The sequence below is a fragment of the Siniperca chuatsi genome, linkage group LG1 (genome assembly GCF_020085105.1).
Source record: "Siniperca chuatsi isolate FFG_IHB_CAS linkage group LG1, ASM2008510v1, whole genome shotgun sequence".
Lineage (NCBI taxonomy): Eukaryota > Metazoa > Chordata > Actinopteri > Centrarchiformes > Sinipercidae > Siniperca > Siniperca chuatsi.
Window position 1 is genome coordinate 33953612 of NC_058042.1, and position 15488 is coordinate 33969099.

General features: G+C 39.4%; 1 protein-coding gene across 1 annotated transcript in view; it reads right to left on the minus strand.

Annotated features, from left to right (window-relative positions):
- Window positions 1–583: 583 nt before the first annotated feature.
- Window positions 584–15488, minus strand: part of LOC122877529 (mucin-5AC-like) — a 43383-nt gene continuing 28478 nt past the window's right edge. Inside the window, exons 32-49 of the mRNA XM_044199197.1 lie at window positions 14834–14973; window positions 14484–14655; window positions 14073–14320; window positions 13557–13740; window positions 13224–13407; window positions 11779–11957; window positions 11576–11645; window positions 11322–11452; window positions 10689–10723; window positions 10408–10576; window positions 9618–9716; window positions 9458–9501; window positions 8650–8772; window positions 4527–4625; window positions 3553–3681; window positions 3247–3286; window positions 2094–2217; window positions 584–948 (exon numbers count right to left, since the gene is read on the minus strand). Of these exons, the coding sequence (XP_044055132.1) occupies window positions 723–948; window positions 2094–2217; window positions 3247–3286; window positions 3553–3681; window positions 4527–4625; window positions 8650–8772; window positions 9458–9501; window positions 9618–9716; window positions 10408–10576; window positions 10689–10723; window positions 11322–11452; window positions 11576–11645; window positions 11779–11957; window positions 13224–13407; window positions 13557–13740; window positions 14073–14320; window positions 14484–14655; window positions 14834–14973 (2396 nt within the window). The 3' untranslated portion in view covers window positions 584–722. The remainder of the gene's footprint in view (window positions 949–2093; window positions 2218–3246; window positions 3287–3552; window positions 3682–4526; window positions 4626–8649; window positions 8773–9457; window positions 9502–9617; window positions 9717–10407; window positions 10577–10688; window positions 10724–11321; window positions 11453–11575; window positions 11646–11778; window positions 11958–13223; window positions 13408–13556; window positions 13741–14072; window positions 14321–14483; window positions 14656–14833; window positions 14974–15488) is intronic.

The window sequence follows — 15488 nt, forward strand, 5'->3', positions numbered from 1 at the left end:
AGACCAGTGATCCCACCAAATTTCGTGATCATCAGAGCAACTTTATCCCAACCCTGGCGTGCGTTTGGGTGCACTATCTGGCCATGCCCATGCCCAATCACTGCAGAACTTGCCAGTTCTGACGTGTGTGCCAATTTTTGTGAGTTTTCAAGCACTCAAAAATGCATTGCAAGTAGAAGAAGAATAATCTCAACAAAAAAAAACATTTTTTTTATGTGCTCAGGGAAGAACATCTCTCTGCTCAACCTGTTTTCTTCCAAGTTGCCAAGTGTGAAAAAATGTGCTGTAATGAACCTTCAACTACAGATGAACACACAGTAAACATGTGAGGCACTACATTAAATTGAATCATCAGGGTATCACACAGCCTGGGAGTAAGTTCTACCTCCATAGCTTACACAACAGCCGTCATTAATGCATTTTAAATGTATTAAAACTGATGTTTGTTGTAGAGGTTTGATTTTATTTGGCTCTAAATTAGATTATTTTTAAAAGAAAAGAGTTTAATTAGTCAAATTTGGATAGTTACACACTCTAACACATACACACTCACACTCCTGGACAAAAACAGACATGCTCAGCCTGCAGCTGCAGTATGATTTTTATTAATGAGATCTTTGTGGGTTTACAATCTTATCAAGCTAAAACTAAGTATGCTAATACATATGACATAAATAGAGGAATTATGTATGCAGATGAAGTTGACACTGATTCACTTTGCCTTATCTCCTGCGTCGGCGTGACTTGACGCTGGAGGGAGTGGTTGCCATTTCACTGTGGCCAAGCACAGAGCACTCTGTCTTGAGGCACCCACAGGCGTTGATGTGGGTGTAGGTATAGGTGATCTCTGTGTTGTCAGGGCAGGAGAGCTGGATCTGCTGCTCAGATGTGGCCAACTCCTGGCAGCAGGAGCAGGTATGCTGCAAGGATCTCATTTTGGTAGAATAGCTGAGAGAAGAGAGAAAGGGCGTTGTGAAGAAAGGGAAAAGAGGGAGATGAGAAAGAAAAAAGAAATTGGGAGATATTAATTTCAGTTCAAGAAAATTCTAATTTAAGACTACAGAGCTACAAAGTTTAAAAAGCTCCTCAATAAGTTCATTATCTCATATATACCCTTTAAGTCACATTTATACAGAATTGAGCTAAACTTTTTTCAGTCTACAATTTCAATTTTAATCATTTATGATGTAGATGATTAAAGAGGCACTCCAACAATTTTACACATCAAGATCAGTTTACTACTCATGGTTAGCACTACCGAGCCTTTGAAAACAGTATAATATCATCTTGGAGGTTTTAAATTTATAGCACAAATCCTGAGATACAGTCTGTGGTTGTGAATTATAAAATATGTGGTCACTTAACAGACCAGGAGGGTCTAATAAATAGACAGTATGGAGTTATATTATGGGAAGTGTAGGATCCACCATTTTTGAAACTTTACCAATATTATGAACTTTTATAAAAGTCAGGATAACTCGGGCCTCTACTACACAGATTTTGAGCATTCTTTTTTGACTCTGTCTCTTACAATTCCCCTAACTTAAAGGGAAACTTGTGTATTTTTCAACCTGGACCCTATTTTCCCATGTTTTTGTGTCTAAGTGACTAATGGCGACAACAATTTGTGGTCCAGTATTGAGCGAGAGGGCTGCAGCCAGCAGCTGCGAAACGGGCTGCAAAGTAATCCTCCTTGAATTAGTGTTACGATGATCTGCAAGGTAAAATGATTGTATTTGTCAATGGAGTCTGGTGGCTTTGAGGAGAGCCATATATCAGCTGTTTCTGGTTAAACAAAGAGATGTTACTCTTTAACAAAAAGGTCTATCTCTGTAGGAACCCTTTCCATAATGTTGTCAGACACTTAGAATACCAATTTGAGCCTAACAGTCGTAATACTGGACCAATTTCAAAACGTGTTGTCCCTATTAGTCACTTGTACACAAAAACATGGGAAAATAGGGTCCAGGTTGAAAAATACACAAGTTTACCTCTTATGGAAATGCCCCTTTAACATGATGAAAAGGACAACAGACTTTTTTTCTTTTCTTTTGACAATGCTGATGAAGGAAAATGACATGAAGGGGACTCACAAGGTGAAGGTACCACATGCACCACTACAGGATGTGACATTGACTAATTCTTTGGAGTGGCAGCCCTGGCTCTCCAGGTACACAGTAGTGGTGGATACACTGCATGGCTGACCCTTCGGAATACCTGAGGCAGGCAGGAGAAACATGTTGAAAAGGGCATAACATCTCATTTGACAGGATTTAATGATCATAGCATCTGTGGACAAAAATTGTTAGTACTACTGATGATTATGGTGCAAGCACAACTACACTTGGTTTTCTTGGATGCAAACCACGACGGAAAAGTTGACTTTGCATCTTTGTGTTTGTTTTGAGAAGTAAAACCTAATCTAATTGCATTTTAACTAAGCATGAAGAAGCTATTTAAGCTCTTTGTTCTCAGTTAACTACTCTGGATGAATACCAATAAACCGGCTGAGAATGGTAAATGGACTATACTTGTATAGCGCCTTTCTATTCTTCCGACCATTCAAAGCGCTTCACACACTACATATGACATTCACTCCATTCACACACATTCATACACTGATGGCAGATGCTAACTGCTCATCAGTCCAAAGAAACTAACTAATCACACACACACACACACACACACACACACACACACACACACACACACACTGAAGGCACAGCCCTCAGGAGCAATTTGGGGTTCAGTGTCTTGCCCAAGGACACTTTGGCATGTGGGCTGGGGGAAGCCGACCTTCTGTCAACCTTGGTGGACGATCCGCTCTACCACTAAGCCACAGCCGCCTCCATGAACACAGCCATAGCCAAACACATGAACAAATTATATATGAAGTGGGCCAATACATCAATGATGCCTTGAATGGAGGATCTGTCTCATCTAGTTAACCATAAGATATTTGGTAATAATTTCTCTGAGGCCCATAAATCTAATGTATTACAGATACCTTCATAATACATTCTAAGAGTTACTATAAATTTTCCTAATGCATAATTGTGTCTAATATGAGCAGTCATAAGGCATCATGAGTATATGGCTTAATAAGGCCAGGTATCGTAACTGATCACAATGGTTCTGCTCATTTTGCATGAAAGGTTAGAAGCTCTAATGGACATCATGGGGCTTTTGTGTAACCAGAGTGTAAATAATATGCAGGTATGAAAAACTCATGGAAGCAATACATACAGACATGGCAGCATCCATCTGGAGCTATGGTCTCTGTTCCCTGCAGGATACAAACACACATTCACATCAGTATTCTGTTGGGTCATGATTCATTTTGTAGAGTTTCACATTAGAAAATAGGTGGCAGTATGCTCAGCCCACTGCCACTGTTTTCCTGTGGCTCTACCTCCTTTCCTGAAATATGAACATCATGTGCGTGTTTTATATTCCAACCTGAAGGACTCAAACCTTCCAATAATAAGAAGCTACATTGACAATGGTTTGTGTGTGTGAGTGAGTGTGTGTATGTGTGTGCATGCAGTCTACCGGTATGCATTCATTAGGATCGTAGAAAGGACAGATGCTCTTGGCCTCGACGGTGATGAACTGATTAGCGATCTTCACACACTCAAACTTCACACAGGGGTTCCCAGCGGGTGTCCAAATGGTGCCAGGCTGAAGAATAACAACAGAATTTTGTAACATGACTGCATCAGAGTACCTATCAACTCAATAAAAACATATGTGGACTATTCTTTTGCCGGCTTTTATATCCTTTGACTCTGAGCCATTTTGCCTCTCTGTTGCCTTTGTCTGATATAGCTTTCTCATTGTTAGTATCATGAAATCAAGATGCACTTGACCCACCTCCTGTTGATTTGTGCTGATTCTAGTGACATGGTAAGTTAAACTTGAAGAAACTTAAAGGGAGGTTTTGTATGTTTTAGTACATTTTCTACACATAGTTTATTGCTAAACGTTTTCCAAAAGTCGAGATTATTGAATTAGGTTTGCCTCCATTTCAGGTAACCTTTGGTGGATAATAATTTCACTCAGATTTCATTTCTCAGATTTAAAACTTGATTAAGAAAGCTAATACAACATGTCATCTTCAGACTGATTTGAAAAGCCTGTAGTGCCTTAACATACTGTACATTTCAAAACAATAAAAGCAGAAATTCTATACAATCCTAATGATGTCATACTGTTTCATTCTCTCGTTTATCCTGTGGTGTTGCCACACCTCCTGGTGGATGTCTTCAACTGCACATCAGTGGCCTATTTTATTTTGAACTGCCATCATATGTGTGACATATGTTATCTTATGCTGAAATAGCAAAAAAATTGGTGCCTGTACAAATGAACACAATGTGATCTGGTAGCATCATTATTGTATTTAAGACAATAGAGATGTTAGAGACCTTAGTGACCTTATGATATGTAAAATCTTATCTCCTCCTCTTTTTATTCTCTCTATCCAAACAAACACACACACTGTATGCACACACACATATACTAACCTTTAATGTGTGTGTGGAGTTGATCGACAGTGTGACAACGCAGCTTGTTTGGACACACTTCCCACAGCAATGGCTAGAGATGATCTGGTACTCATAACCCTGAATTGCAACACAAAGAAAAACTTATCATATAAACAAATCCAGCACAATATCAGGCTGGATGAGGCTGTTCAATGTCAGGATTTGGATTTAAGGTTGACATTAGTATTCTGGTGGGTTTACAGTATGGCTTTATCAAACATGTAACTATGAATAGAACATTCACATATTTTCATTACTTCTATTAGTTATTTCCAGTGGCAGTTAAAGTTGAGGCAAATACAGAACACAAAACGTCTCAGACAGTCTTTGATTAATACTGTTTGTGGTCAAAAGACAAATTTGTATCCAAGCACTAGTGCTCAAAAAACATAGGCTTAGGCCTGTGGAAATGTTTAAATGACCTAATATTGGGTGAGCACAAACCAAATTCAACATTAAACATTCTGCAAGTTTTCATCCACAAAAGATTCTTCCACAATTAAAGCTAGGGTAGGTAACTAGCAAGAGACAGCTAGATTTTGAAAGTATCTAATTGAAAAAATCCCAACCCTCCTCAAGATAATCCACAGATGTGTTGTGACTAGTTTATGTAGGAACTATTTTCTTTCTACAGATAGTGGCTGCATGAAACTGCTCACAACAAGGTGTGTGGATTATCTTGAGTAACCTGGGTCATGATTTCTGGAAAGAAACATTGCTGTTGAGTTTTTCAAATGTAGTTTTTGGCGCTTTGAGCTCCACAAGCCGAGTGCCATATAGTCCCATTATATTAAAAAAAGGCAGACATCTCTACTGCCGACATCGCCAAAACTCAGCAACTCAAACCAAAACAATCTAGATGTATAAATAGCACTACAGGTAAGAGGAAAAATATGAATTTTTGTTTATATTTTGGGGTGAACTGTCCCTTTAAGCTTTGAATAGTGACTAAAAAGGCAGTAATGCTGCAAATCCATGGACACAACTCTAGAGACATGTTGATCACACTCACCATTCTCTCACTCTCAAAATCTTGTTTGCACTTACAAATCTGTTGGTGTACACGCTCAGATCTGGACTTGTAACATTACTTGTAAAATGATCCCAGTTTAAATTTGTTTTGTGCTTTTATAGCTGATAGTTTTGCTCAATTGATTTACATACACAATTTAAAAATCTAACGTTTGGTTTTATGTTTCTACGACCGTCTGACATTGTGAACATTGCCGACTTTACCATTCACCTTTACGGACTAACCTCTTTCAGTGTAGATAGAGATGCCAAGTATACCCCCGCAGCCTTTGCAGCCCCCGCAGTCAAAACAAGACCCGCCCCCGCTTGTATTCATAAAGCTCCTTATTATCAAGTGTGCATGATGTAGCCACGGCAATTAAACTATTTCTTACTCTACCTGCGAGCGCCCTTCTCAAAACCAGGGGCACTGGAAGTCAGTCACAGTTGGGGGTGCTGAGAGAAGGTCAGTCTATAATGACGTCATACTAAACAGTACGCGATAATCATGTTTTTTTGTATTAATTAGAATGGCCATGATAACTTACATCTAATAGGCTAGTTATTAACAACAATTTACAACAATTTGAGAACGTTTTACACTACAGCAGACAGCAAACCTGAACACCAACATACTACAAGCAAGCAACTACACAATCAACAACAGGAACTATGAGAACTGCAAGGAGATGAAGAGGGAGGAACAGTGCCTGGATGCGGGCGAGAGATGTGACCCACGACCAGTTCATCATAGTTTATAATAATGCAGTGCAGTGAGGATACAGATGTTTCATAAAGGAGACGAGCGTATATAACGCAGATCTGTTTGTCACTAACAGAGACTCCAGTCTGCAGCGTAGTACATACACTGATAAACCACAGAATTGTATAGTAACATTAGGCTTCATGATGAAAGAAAGTTTTTACCGGTATATCATGTCAACACTTCTGTCGATATTTGCATGCTCCCTCTCTCTCACTCGTCCACGAGTGCTCTTTTTCTCTCTCTCTCTCTCTCTCTCTGCTGCGAGTCTTCATCACACTTTTTTTATCAATTGATGGTTTATAAAATGCCTGGTTTTAGGGGGTGCTGCATCCCCCTCAGCACCACTACTTCCTGTGTCCATGGTCAAAACTGAAACTAATTAAAACATATCTGAGAAGCACCATGACACAAGAGAGACTGTCGGGGCTGGCTACCCTGAGTATTGAAAATAAACGTGCTGTAAGAAAACAGATGTTGCACCGCCATGTTTCTACATTAGCCCAGAACGGACAAACCAATCACTGGCCACCGTAGTCTCTTCTACATGCTTGGAATGAGAGGGTGAGTTGAGCAGTATTCACATGGTTGCAAACTGCAATTTCACTGCCAGATACCACTAAATCCTAAATACTGGACCTTTAAAGGAAAAGCTTGTTCTATCTAAATTCACAGCAGGCTTGTGTACCAATCTTAGTTGAGTGGGCAGATGGGCTTTTTACAATAATTTTGATAATGAAATCCTGCACTCTGCCATCATCTTTGACGGGCTACATCAGTAAGTGCACAGATGATGTGACTGACTCCATGAACATCACCTTGTGCACCAACCAGAAGCCATGGATGTCCACCGAGGTACATGCACTGCTGAAAACCCTTTGAAGCTGGGGACATGGCAGCCCTTAAATCTGCTAGCTCTAACCTGTCCCTGGCCATCAGGGTAGCAAAGCGCACATATGCATGAAAAATCCAGAGCTAACTCATGGACACAAATGACACACAGCGTATGTGGCAGGGCTTGCAGGCCATCATTGACTGCAAGACCGTGCCACACAGCAACACACTCCCTCCCGGAGGCACTGAATGACTTTTGTGCATGGTTCGAAGATGAACAACACTCCCACCAGGAAGACCCCCCTCAGAAAACCATTTGTGCATGGACGAGTGCTTAGGGAGTGCTCAGACCAGCTGGTAGATGTGCTCATCGACATCTTCTACATCTCCCTGAGCCAGGCAGTTGTCCCTTCCTGCTTCAAGACCACCATCATCATCCCAGTGCCAAAAGTGTTCTGCATATAGCACTCACACAAATCACAATGAAGTGCTTCGAGATGCTAGTTATGGGTCACACCAAATCCTGTGTCCAAACCTCACTCCAGTTTGCATATCGTATCAAACCGCCCTCCACGTAGTACTGTCACACCTGAATAAAAAAACACCCACTTGGGAATGCTGTTTATTGATTTCAGTTCAGCTTTCAACACAATCATTCCCCAGAAGTTGGTATGGAAGATGTGCCCCCTGGGTCTGAACACCTCCCTTTGTAACTGGATTCTGGACTTTCTCAGAGACCCCAGACAGTATGCATCGGGAACATCACCTCACTAACAGGGATGTGCGCTCAGCCCACTGTTGTTCACACTAATGACCCACGACTGCTCTGCCAAATATGACTCCAATCATACTATCAAGTTTGCGGATGACACAATACAGGAGGGCCTTATCAGCAACAATGATACAGCATACAGAGGTGAGGTGGAGTGGCTGGTACTCTGGTGTCAAGAAAACAACTTGTCTCACAACATCAATAAGACGAAAGAGATGACAATTGACTTCAGGAAGGCTCACACTGCCCAGCACCCTCTTCTCATCATTGTATCCTGCATGGAGCAAGTCAGGAGCACCAAGTTTCTTGGTGTGCACATTGCTGATGCACAGCATCTCCAATTTTGTTTCTCTATGTACTGTACTGCACTGTATACAGATTATCTTAACCACGTATTTTGCTATTATTTGCGCATTCCTGACAGCAAATATCAAGTAAGGAAGGAAAACTTTAAAAGACAATATAAGCAGAATGGAAAAAGAGCATGGCAAATCTGTCAGAGGTCAGTGTTACAATGACACCAGTGTTTAAAAATGTTTTAAAAAATCCACAAATGTTTGGGAGATAATGTGGTCAATGACTGTGCTCATCACTAAAGTCATAGAGAATGTATGCGAGAATTAACTTAAAATATATTTTAAAAAATGTGTGTAAAAGTTTGTGTGTCTGAGTGAGAAAGTAAGTAAGTGAGAGGGACGTAAAGAGAGAGAGACAAGTCTTACCAGAGGACAGTGTGTGTTACATGGTATAGGCTGACATTCTATTGTGTGCAGATTGCTGCTGGCATCTGTCTCGTTACTGCAACTGCATTTGTCACATTGCTTCATGGGAACCAGGTCTCCAACCTGGATGGACAGGGTGAGAAGGTAAACAAATAGCGGAATGAATACCTCTGACAGTGTTACTCAGAAACTGATTATTATCTTGAGGGAGAATTTATGGCTGAGCTTTTGTATTGGATTGCATTAGGTTTTACAGGTGTAACTAGCAAACTGGCTACTGAGTGTATGTTCATAAAAAACCTGTGTAGGGATGGAAAGAGGATTAAAATATTAACTGGCTCCACATGGATTTTTTATGACTTATGAATTCAACGTTTGATTTGTAAAAGGGAGACTGTGTCATTCTGTCAGATGTGACAAAGTCTGAGTTGTGGCCAAATTGTCTTCCTGTACAAAGCCTATTATTCCCAGACAAGATTTAGGCAACCTCTAAAAACTATGGCATAACTGTTCACCATTATCACCAGTTATTATGTCTAGAAATGTTATGTGATTTCAAATCTTTTTGATGACATACGTTTTTTGGTTGTAGAAAAATGACACAATCCCACAGTTTGTGTTAAACAAAGCCCTCCTGTGTTCTTTTCAGTTCAGTTCAATTCAATTTTATTTATATAGCACCAGTTTCATAACAGAAGGTATTTCATTGCACTTTTCCTATAGAGCAGGTCTAGACCGTACTCTTTTGTATTGTATTGTAGTCACTTCACATCAGTTTCACATGGAGGAGGTAGATGTGAGATCTCACCTGATATTCATGGTTGTTGAAAACACACACATCCGTTTTAGGCACTGTGAAGGAAACAGACTAATCACTGAATGCATTTAAATGTGTTGCAACAGTCACAGTGGCAAAAATGAAACCTGGTTATGCAGGTACAGTAATATGCACACACAAGCACACTCACCGCAGGAGTATTTGAAACAGCAGCCTCCCATAGTGGTGTTTAGAGTAAAACCAACAGGACAAGACGGCACAAAACCAGAGCACTGCTTCACATCACACTCTGTTCAAAGACACAGATGGATGAATGAAGGACAGCAAATGGCAACTGAGGAGCTCTTTCATTGAGAAACAAGTCCTTACTCAAAAGGGCCTTGGTTTTCACCATAGGCAAGAAAAGAGCATGTTGTGAACATTTTTGGTTTGTTGCCTCTGTGTTGTCCATTACAAATATGGTACATACAATGTCCCAGGGTTTTATACCACTTTTACCATGGCCTCCTGCAAACAACCTGCCATATGTAATCCAATTAAAAACATAAAACATTTTTTTACTATCATATAACATTTTTCTGTCCACATCTATCTTTGTGGTTATAAATATTCACAGACAGAGTTCCTGCATATTAGAATTCCGGCTTCTTGCATTACTGGTATACAAAACAGCTGATAGCAGAAAAGAATTTAATTGGAGCATTTATTTACAAAACCTGCGTCAGAGGTGTCCTGTTATACTGTCTGGTCCTAGAAGTTAATGGACACCTGCCAGCCTATCAGGATCGAGAAATTCTCAGTGGCTATGATATAAAGTACTGACCAGGATGTTTCACTCAATGATTACTGGGACAGGCTCAAGACTCCTTGTGATCCTGAACACAAGTTTCGAAAATGGATGGATTACGCAGTTAAATACATAAATTCAGTGTGTATTGACTTCAGTATTAGGAGTTGCTACCTCCTTGGTGCTCACTTACCACACTTCTCCTTTTGACAGCAGCCTACAGTGTTAGTGACCTTGACCTGACCTTCTTGGTCACAGCTGAGGGGTGGTTGTGTTGGACAGGACACGTGACGGCAGGTGACTTGCAGTGTATCCTCCTCACATATACACTCCTCACAGCCTTCTGTCCATGTTGCATTGGCCTGAGGACACAATGTTTATTCTAGAATTATGGCAGGAGGCATGGCATTATCAGCTGTTACTGGCTCGTCAAAAGGTTACATAAAATGGGACTGGCATTGACAAATAATTTACCTTTGTCCATTTTCCATTTGCCAGCCGACAAATTTCTATTGGGAAAAAAATATAAAGCATTAACTAATTTCCATTCATTACAGCTTTTGTTAGCCTGCTTCAAGAGCTAATGCTAGTAAATGCTGAACATATCCTCTCTGAAATCATGTTTAAAAATGTTTTTTTATGATTTTTTAAAACTGTTCCTTTTTGTTATTTTACCACTTCATATTTTAAACATTGGTTTACCATTAAAACTGGATTAACAGTCCTTAATCCATTGCTAAGGCACTGAGTTGTGTGGTAGCCAAGGGCTGCTGTACTTCCTCAGCTGCAGATAGTCAGATTGCATGTTTGTTCTTTTAATTGGCTAAAACAGAGTCAGACTCCAGCTACAGCTACAGCTTTCATGGCTTGAGTCTCAGCTTTCTTAAATCACTGCTAGTCTAGCTCCATCTAAAGCTAAATATGTTTTGTTAACATAAATATACTAAAAGAGACTAAAACAGGTTAAAGGGATACATTGGCATCATGGTTAAAACATTATTTGTTGGTCTAAGATGAGGTGATAGAATAACAAATAGGATCAAAAAGTGCAGGGCATTCTTAAATCCAACATAGCTGTTACCATAAAGTAGTGCTGTCTGCTCTTACCACAGGTGGGCACACATTCATTTGAGTTGGAAGAGAGGAGGAAGGTATCATTTGGGCAGTAGCACCCCTCCAGCTTCACATTTGTCATGGCGCTGAACTCATTGATGGTGTAGATGAATTTCTGGTTGTACCTGCAGAAAAAACAGCATACTTGTTGCCACACCTTGTTGTTGCATGTGAGTCAAAGCATAAATTAATGAAAATTTTTGATTGACTGTGATGAGCAACAACATTGTGTTGGTGAATTGCTGTACCAGGAATCACAGGTAGGCTCCACCACAGGGCCACAGGCCTGATACACTTTGGGACTTGGACATCTATATTCTATTAAGAGATGAAGAGAGAATAAACATCATGTTTTTTAGTAGAGGTCATTGCTGAGATGTTGTTGGTGAGTTGTGAAATTATGAATATGTAATAGTGCTTGACATTGACATTACATATTCTAGTTGCATACCACAGATTCCTTTGGTGGCACTCCTCCAGTCAATACACACTCCAGCCTCAGCACAGGCATCAGCATAGGTTTGCAAACTGGTGCAGCCAATGTGATTAATGTGCATGTGGCAAACATCAAACTCACAGGCCACAACAAATGGATTGTAGTCAATGATTTTGTGGCAAGCTTCAAACACACTGGGGAAAATAGGATTTATAGTCAGTATGGACACAGGACACAAACGGAATGCATTATTACACAGTATCAAGCTCAGACAAGTAAATAAACCAGTAATGTGTTGCTTGCCAGGTGTGTTTCAAAACTGGAATATAATTTTTTTAACAAGGCCTTTTTCAAAGATCCAATCTGTAACAGTGGTGGCTTCAATTATCTGTTTAAGTAATGCCTTTTTGTCATTCAGACAGTCGTGTCTGTTATCTAAATGTTTGTTATGGCTTTATTTAGACATGACAGGACAGTTATGGAAAGAGTCACAACGCTCGCATGATATTTAGAGAACATCGTTGAGCTGAAAAGCACTGATATGATGGAAGAGGAGTGTTTTCCGTTCCCTTTCAGGCTGCATCAGTGATGGATTTTAGATTATTTTGCAATCGAAGCCTTGATTAATGGCCATTGTGAGCGTGACTGATGCTAGCCCCACTTATCTCTAGTGAATCCTCTAAATTTTATCATTTACTAGAGAATTCTGCTTCCTATTTTAATGTCTGGCATTGCACAAGCATGACAAGATGTTAAGTTTGAAGTCTCATTTAAACTCTATTTGCTCACATGATGTATGTAAGGTTTTTAGTTTCATCCATGGAGATGGCATGGACAAAAGTTGAAAATATAAGGAAGGAGACTGCAGATCTGATTATTATTTAGGTTGTATGAGGGATAAATACATTTTTTAAAATATCTTTTGCCCCACACAGTGAGGGAAAAAGGAAAAATCATTTTTATAGACTGATCTGACATGAGAAGAATCTCTCCTACAACTTAAAATTGGCTAATTCACAGTGTTTCCTTTTGTATATAAACTAATTTTGTTTAGTTGGTGAGAAATGTATTACAGTGATCTTAAGAGAGTAAAACAAGACCTGTATTTAATCTCATCTCCTTGTGCTTTATGTTAATGTGACAGCATTTAATTCAGACTTGAGCTGTGTTGGAAGTGTTATGAGAAGCATGTCTGAAAGGGGCTTTAGTCAATAATGAATTGTGAGTGAATAGAGAATCTCTGGAGGTAGAACCATTTATTATTCTGGCAAGAGCTTGCAGATGAAATTTAGTCAAGCTAATGTGCGGTGTCCCTACAGATTACTATAAAGACTGTCTCTAACTACTGGTAAAATTAAAATAAATGCAATAAAAAAATAATAAACTGACCAATATTTGAACCTGATGTTACAGATAACTGGTGCCATTTTTGACATTTTCCCCTTTTCCTTCTACAGTACCTGCTCTTGATGATCTCACAGATGGTTGTATTGCAGGTATTAGGTGTAGGTGTTGGTGTAGGTTGGATTGGATGTTCACAGTGACTGTTGTTAACATGCCACCCGTGTGCCATATTAGGACATGAAAGATCAATTTTACCACTGGGCAACATGCAGTCATCTGTTCGGTTGTTGTCACACGTGCCTAGAGAAACCCTCATCATTAGTAAAACCATGACACAACTCCAATCCTGCACTGTCCACAAATATTCAACTTCTGGAGATATACATTATCAACTGATCTCCAAACTCTACATACAGTAAGATGCTATTAATTTCTACTACAGAACTCACCACACTGTCCCTGGGTGTTGTTGCCAAATTCACTATAGGGCAGGTAGATACTGAATATGAGCCCTGAGAAGGTGATCTTGGCATGGATTTTAGGGATGACGAGCACTGTATCAATACCGGTGGTGATTATACGGAAGTCCCCATTCTGGTATGCAGAACTTACAAGTTTGTCATTCACAGAAATCTAAAACAAAAAGCATTATGTTTTAAATGTCAGAGATAGCCCTTTACAAACTTATTTGTAAGGCTCAATGCATCTACAGTGGTGGTATGAAAGCCCTTCTTTGGAAAATTTTACAAATTAAGCGCACGTCAGGTATGTATAAAGGGAACAACAAAAACAAAATCTCATTATACAACCCTGTGTTGTAAAATGACGAATAAATCTATCTTGTATCTTGTATATACTGTAAGTCAAAACCAGTGGTTGCATTTGCACTGAAGGCGAAGGCAAAGGGGGGGGGGGGTCGCTGCTAGGATAATGACTAGAGCTTGAATTAAAAATGGAGAAAGTACCTGGTTTGTGAAAATGTCATTGATATCCTTCTGGGTAATAAAGATCTTGTAGCTTTTGTAGAAGACAGTGATGGACTGAGGACAGGACAAGCCATCAGCTGCACCACAGTAGTAGTTATCGATCATAACACTGAAGTTGTATTTGGGCAATATCTCTTTCACCAGCCAGTAGGAACAGTTGCCTTGAAAACCATAGTAGGTTCCATCGAAGGTGACATAATGGGGGTCTCCCCATCCGTAGCAGATACCTTCATACAATACAGATATTTTTGGGGGGTTAAAAATAGATAATATAAGTCAAATAAAATATAAGTTATATAAAAACACAAAACAAAACATTGCTATAATGCTTTTACATATTTTAACATGAGGATTTTGTGACCAAGCAACATTTTAGTAGGTTAGACTTACATTGGCATTCATAGTGGGAGCAGCATTCATCATCATCCTTCACTTCAATAGCAGGGAAGTTATTTGTGCACACTATAGGCTTCAGAGTTGGACAGTGTGTGTGATTATATGTCACTGTGCCATTATCACATGTTCCTACACGACAGTTATTTTCCTTCCAACTTTCACCATTCTATGAGGGGAATCACAGATTGTAATTTAAGAAAAAAAGAGGGGGTTGGTATTGCCATAAAATACCTTATTAAGAAAACTATAGCAAATTTAATGATAGCATTTTAAGGATTGAGCAGTATTGTTAATTGCATATAGGAACAAAGTTAAATAGCTACAGAATGGAAATAAAGACGTACCTTTCTTGGAGGATTTACATCAACACACTCTTTTCCAGGTATAGAACACTGGTGATGTTTGAGCACTACATGACAGCTCTCGTTGCAGTACCCTATGTAACAGTAGCCATCATAGTCCGTCTCATTGTAGACAATGGAGCCTGAAAATGAGGCACAGGAAGATTGTTGAAAATGAGTCTGTCCCATACTGTATCACATCCATGATGTCATGTATTACAGAGTCTCTCACATATCACACAGATGTATACACTATATACTGTATATCCCATAAATATCCCATATCCCATATAGGTAGACTTGTATATGAGAACTAAGAACAGGACAAAACATAAAAAATGGTCAAACCTGGCAAGAAACACAAGTAGTCAGAGGATGACACCAGTTGTAAGCAACTTAATGGTTTTTCCAGAACACCCAAAAATGTTTATTTGGATGTAAAATCAAAAGTGAAAACCTGAAAACAAAACCTAATTGCACAGGAAAACAGTTTTCCAACATAGTGTATTTTTTGTGTTCTCAAATTCCAATATTCTGTTACGCTCTGTTTCTCTTTACTTTTTAATAGGGATATTTGTTACTATTACTTCAGAGCACAAGACTGTTATAGGCTTATTTTAGTTATGCTCCGAAAACTGAGTAACGGAAAAGAAGAGCA